The 6000-nt window shown below is 35.8% G+C and overlaps 1 protein-coding gene across 1 annotated transcript; it reads right to left on the bottom strand.

Moving 5' to 3' along the window:
- Window positions 1-682: 682 nt before the first annotated feature.
- On the bottom strand, window positions 683-3291 carry LOC132057105 (putative late blight resistance protein homolog R1A-10). Its single transcript, XM_059449558.1, has 2 exons — window positions 2079-3291; window positions 683-1983 (listed from the first exon to the last, which is right to left on the bottom strand). The coding sequence occupies exons 1-2, from the start codon at window positions 3107-3109 to the stop codon at window positions 933-935; spliced, it is 2082 nt and encodes a 693-aa protein (XP_059305541.1). The 5' UTR covers window positions 3110-3291; the 3' UTR covers window positions 683-932.
- Window positions 3292-6000: the final 2709 nt, after the last annotated feature.

Consider the following 6000-nt stretch of genomic DNA (forward strand, 5'->3'; position numbering starts at 1 on the left):
AGTTTCTTAGGTCCAAATATTATGAACTATTCATGATATCAACCTCACCTTAGTTAAGACTAGTTTATGGGAACGCGTTCCCTATTATTATTATAAAATTTTGACAAATTTAAAAAATGTTAAGTTATAAGTAGAAAATGCTACGTCAAAAATATCGATTTTACCATTTAATTTTGTTCATTAAACAAAATTCATAACAGTAGGATGGTGCATTTTTAATCTAGCAAGAAGAATCTGAAGCTAATTAAGATAATATAACCTCTATTGGTATGAATCTGTTGACGAATAAATGCTTTCTAACAAAATTACCAAAACCTTAAAAAAAAAATCAATAAAACCTGCAGCATAGCATAATGACTATACATTTATCTTCGGCCCCTAGCGTTCAAAAGTAGGATGGCTTTATCAGATTTAAAAATATTTTTTGAGAAGAAGAAATGAACATAAAATTGTAATAAAGTCCAACTTGCTCTCACTAATTAAATATTCTACTTCGCTCAGCCAAGTTCTCAAAATATACAAGTATTTAATCTCGTAGTCTCCAAAAATTTAAAAAAGATGACAATAAAAGAAATAAATAATAAAAACATAGAATTAGATTGAAGTTATAACACCACAATGCCAAAATAAAAATAAAAAGAAGAAGATACATTTCTATAAATTACAATACCTCTAAATTCAATAATTTCAATCGGTTGACAATTGAATAATTAATACAAGAATCGTACAAACAAGCACAAACATATTTTATGTATTTCAATCCACCAAGTGATAATAGAAAAAGCACCTGGGTAAGCAAAAGATAAATGAATAAAAATAACAAAGAGGATACAAGAAGAGTTCATCAGGCAACATAACAAAGGAGGGCCTTGCATACCATACAAGACAAAGAAACCTAACTAAACAACCCTTTCGATGAAGATTTGTGATTTTCACTTCCGAATATTGACCTTGAATTCCGAATTTCCCATCTCATCAATTTGCATTTCCTTAATTTTCAGGGCAGAACTTTCAATAGAGGGACATGATCTTACCTCAATCAGTTGCATTGTACACTTGCTCCCGAAACTTTCAGGAATTTCCTTTAGATTCAAACAACTTTGCATCACTACTTGTTCTAGTTTGGGATACGAGTCATCAGATGCGGTCCATTCTGAGAATCCTAGATTCTTCAGTTTCAAGACTTTAAGGTTAGGAAAGTCCCCGTCCTCAATGTTCCATTGTCTCCCGTTGAAAGAATTTCGCTTTAATTTCAGAACTTCAAGGTTGGACAATCTGCCAATGGTTGAAATTTTACTCCAAGGGAGCTCAAGAGATGACAAAGTTAATTCCTTGAGGTTTGATGGGTATGTAAAGTCCTCAAAACCATAGGGATCTACGACTGGCGCAGACTCAGAGACACCAATCTTGAGAGATTTGAGTTGATTGAGAGAGCCAAAAGCAGGAAAGAATTTTATAGAAGATTTTCCCCGTAACCGACAACTGAGCTTTTCAAGATTGGGTAATCTTTTCATGAATTTCTGGTAATACTCCCCAGCATTAATAACCAGATTGGAGCATGTTTTCAAGTTGTCAAGATCCTGTAATAGTTGATACGTATGTAGACGACTTATATGCAGATGTCTCAAGCTTGACATGTCCCAAATGGAATTCGGAATGTGGTGTTTACGATAGGTTCCGGTCACTATAAATGTCTCTAGCTCCTTTAGGTTGAATATTGGATCTGGAATGTTACTAAAATACCGCAGCTCCAAATACTTCAAATGAATCAAATATTGTAATGCCTCTATAAGTGTCTTATCCAGCTTTACGGAACTAAAATCTAATACTCTCAGGTGTTTCCATGATCTAGTCAAATCTAAATCGACCGAAGGAGAATATTCACTGGGAATGAATCGTAAGGTGGTGATACTATCTTCACAAGCTGGTTCTACTATATTCAGATGTCCAGAACTACCATTGGAAGATGGATAAATAGCCACACTAGTTGAAGAAGGAGAGTAAGTGTCAGAGCCATTAAATAATTATTATAATAAACAACAAGAAGCTAGAAACATAATTAAATTGGTCTCACTTACAGCTGATCATGTATCCTCAGCAAAGAGTCGCCACATTTAGCTTTCTTTAAGCTGAATTCGTATATTAAATCATGAACATTGACGGCTTTGAGATCCCCTAAGGAATTTCTTTTAGCTACCATCACTAGGTTGCTCCTTATTAAATCCATCAAGTAGTCCATTGCAATCATCTCTAAGCTCTTCGATCCAGTACTGGCTTCAACAAAATTTTCCGCTATCCACAGTCGTATCAGTTTTTTAACAGGAACTTTCTGGTCTTCTAAAAATGAAGCAAAGTAGAGAAAGCATTTTTTCAAATGAATGGGCAAGTGCTGGTAACTTGATTCAATGATATCCATGCAACCTTGCATATTGGATTTCAAACTTTCACCTACTTCTTGCCAGTAAATTATTTCCTTATCATGTTTAGCAAGAAGACTAGCTATCAATATAATTGTAAGGGGTAATCCTCCACACTTTCTCGCTATTTGCTTACCTATCTCCTTGAGTTCTTGAGGACAATCGCCTTCTCTGAATACGTTCTCCTTCAGTAGCATCCAGCTTTCTCCCTTAGTGAACAAACGAAGGTGATGAGGACTGAAAGAGATCATGGCATATGTGGCGATCGATTCAAGTCTCGTAGTCAAAATAATCCTACTTCCTTTATCATCATCTGGAAAAGGTCTCTTTATATCATCCCATGCCTCAGAGCTCCACACGTCATCCACAACAATAAGGTACCTCTTTCCCTTCAAACTTCTGTAGAGCTTCTCAGCTAGTTCATCATTACTCTTATTTTTGGTACTATCATCAAGCTTGGAAATATGACCCAATAATTCAAGCAAAAGAGCTCTATTATCATAAGATTGGGAAGAGCAACACCATAAGTGAATGTCGAAGCGATTGGAAATTGCTTCATGATCATACAATTTCTGAGCCAAAGTTGTTTTCCCTAGTCCCGGCATTCCAAATATTGAGATCACATCTAATTCCCGAGGTCCTGTCACAAGTTGCTCTATTAGCATTTCAGTCTCTCTTTCAAAACCGACCATCGCTTCCTTTGCTTTGATGAACTTGGTGTTCTGATGGAGGGAGGAACAATGGAAGGTCGAATGAAAAGTCAGGAATGTGCTGCAATTATTTTTTGTTTTTTGGTTTTGAAAAGTCTAAACAGGGATTTTTTTTGCTTGGAAACTAGAGGATGATATCTTTTATGTTTAGAAATAATTAATTTTAAAATTCACATTCATGATTTAGACCACTAATTACGAAATATTATTTTTGTTTGTTGATATTGATTGGCCACCAACAGCTCACATGCCAGGAAGCCGACTTGCTTGACCTATTGAAATGTCATTAAAAACTTCTTACACATTGTCTGCTAGCTATAATATCTTTGTTTTTCAAAACCAAGTTGAAGCTTTGATTGAAACAAGAAGACAAAATTATGAAATTTCGTTTTAAAAATCTATTGTCACTAAATAAATGTCTTTCTCAACCATCCCAAGTAGGGACTGTTAGTGTTATGATTTTAATGATGACAAATTGTAGTGTAGGTACTATACTCAAAGGATCAACTAAATGGATTGGACAAATAAGCCCAATAGACAACAGGAGTTCAGTCGGCTAAATAGAAGGACGAGTTCAGTCGGCTGCATAAGGAAAGAAATTCAAGGCTCAACAAAAATAGGCTACTGCGTATTTTGGAACAAGAATCGTATCATTTTACTCAAGCATTTAAATCAGCACAATCATGGGGATTCAAGCGTTAAATCAAACCGCTAAGATTACAAGATATACAAGAAACAAGTACCACTCCAACAAGGCAAATGACGCGCATGGAAAAAACAGATACAACCTTTATTTATATCAACAACGCACAAGAAAACAAGCATCACAATGACGGTGATACCACGGAAAGAAAGGATCGTTACAAGTCTTAATAAGCTCTTGCTTTATTCTTGGAAATTAGGATCCTCAAATATTCCTAATTTACAAGGATCAAATCTCTTGGGTTGATATCTCCCATCGAAAAAAGTCTAACGGCTAAACAATTTGAAGACTATAAATCAAGACTCTCTAGAGACGAAGAAACTCAGACATTCGTCTCATACTCTCAAGTTCTCTACTTTACTTTTCATAAACATCGTATTCCTGAGTGATATAGTGTAAATGAAAAAGAATAAAGATTACGAGTGTTTTGAGTGTAGACGTAGGAGCTCCATTCAAACATCCATTGTACCAAAACCATTTACAAAGAGCTGCAGAGAACACCCTTGAAACTCAAGGGGACTGTACTAGGATTCACATTGAATATGAACCAGTATAAAATATCCGGCGTAGTCATTTTTATTACGCACTTTTATTCTTGCATTAAGATATAGTCGACTAGTGTTTGTAGTCAAGTCGACTAGCCAAAAAGTTACAATTCACCCCCTCCCCCCTCTTGCGCTTTCAATTGGTATCAGAGCAAGGTCTCACATTTCATTGCTTAACCGCAAGTGAGAAAAGATCAAATGACTGCATATCAAATTCCTGGAGCAATCTTGCAAGATGGGCACTCCACAACAAGACCACCATACTTCAATGGTGAACACTACTGTCACTGGAAGGAAGGTTCAAGATCTTTGTGCAATCAACGTACTATCAAACATGGATTGTGATCAAGAAAGGACCTAAACCTATTCCAAATGTGGATACAAAAGAACCAAATACAAAGATTGATTTGGAGTCACATGATGTGACTAAAGAACAACAGGAAACACTATCAACAAATGCTAGAGTAATAGCCTTGGTACGACAATGCGGTCGGTGGAGAATAGAATGCTGCCAAAATATCAACCGTGAGACGGCAAAAGAAATGTGGGATAAACTTGAAGTCACTTATAAAGGAACGTCAAAAGTAAGGGAAACCAAAATTGATGCACTAAGGCATGATTACGAAGCCTTTAATATGAAGGATGATGAGAACATTGAATGAATGTTCACTAGATTCAGCAAGATCATGGGCGAACTCAAATCTCTTGGAGTAACTTATACCAACTCTCAACAAATGAGAAAGCTTGTCAGAAGTCTACCAAAAACTTGGGAAACCAAGGAAATTGTTTTGGAAGATGGAAATTTGGACAATTTCACTTATGACGAACTAAGAGAAAATCTGATGGTTTGTGGAAAGAATCATATTCAAAGATATCGTAAAAGATGAAAAGAAGAAAATGGTTGCCTTCAAATCTCAAGCTGAAGAATCTGATGATGAGTTTAAAGAAGAAGAAGTGGCCATGATCTCTAGGCATGTGATTGAAGCCATGAGAAGATCAAGAAATAGTAGAAAAGAAAGTTCAAATTTTAGAAAAGGTAAAACTTCCACTGTTCAAAGAAATGATGGAAAATGCTACGAATGTGAAAAATATGGCCATATTGCATCTGAATGTCCTGAGGCAAAAAGAAAACCATCGAAAAACTATCAAAAGCAAAAAAGCGTTCAGCAGCTGGAGTGAACATGAGGCCTCTGAAGGTGATGAAGAAGGAATGGAGAACATTTGCTTCATAGCGATTGGTGAGACAAGAGAGGTAAGACCTTATCACTGTTCTAACTGTAGTGAAACTCAAGAATTGCTTGATCAAACTCTAGAAGATTAAATAGAGTGTTTAATGAGTATAGGAAACTTAAAAGAGAAAAAAGGGATGGGATCTTAAACTAGAAGTAGTTGAAATAGAAAGGGATCTTCTTCAAAAAGAAGTTGAGGACTTAAAATTGCAACTAAATGGATTGTGCAAGTCCACCAGTACCATAGCTCTGTTAGATCTAAAAATCGACTCGTAACAACAAGTCGGTACACGGGAAAAGACCTATCAGTGATAGCAACACCTCTGAAATTTCTAAGGGTGTGTCGACCTACTATGAGGAGACAAATCAGTCTAATAAAACCTTTCAAACAACTGA

The sequence above is a fragment of the Lycium ferocissimum genome, chromosome 1, assembly GCF_029784015.1.
Source record: "Lycium ferocissimum isolate CSIRO_LF1 chromosome 1, AGI_CSIRO_Lferr_CH_V1, whole genome shotgun sequence".
Classification (NCBI taxonomy): Eukaryota; Viridiplantae; Streptophyta; class Magnoliopsida; order Solanales; family Solanaceae; genus Lycium; species Lycium ferocissimum.

Coding starts and splice junctions, on each gene's coding strand:
- LOC132057105 (XM_059449558.1), bottom strand. CDS start 3,109: ATGGTCGGTTTTGAAAGAGAGACTGAAATGCTAATAGAGCAACTTGTG. Junction 1,984..2,078: donor CTGAGGATACATGATCAGCT/GTAAGTGAGACC, acceptor TTCTTCAACTAG/TGTGGCTATTTATCCATCTT.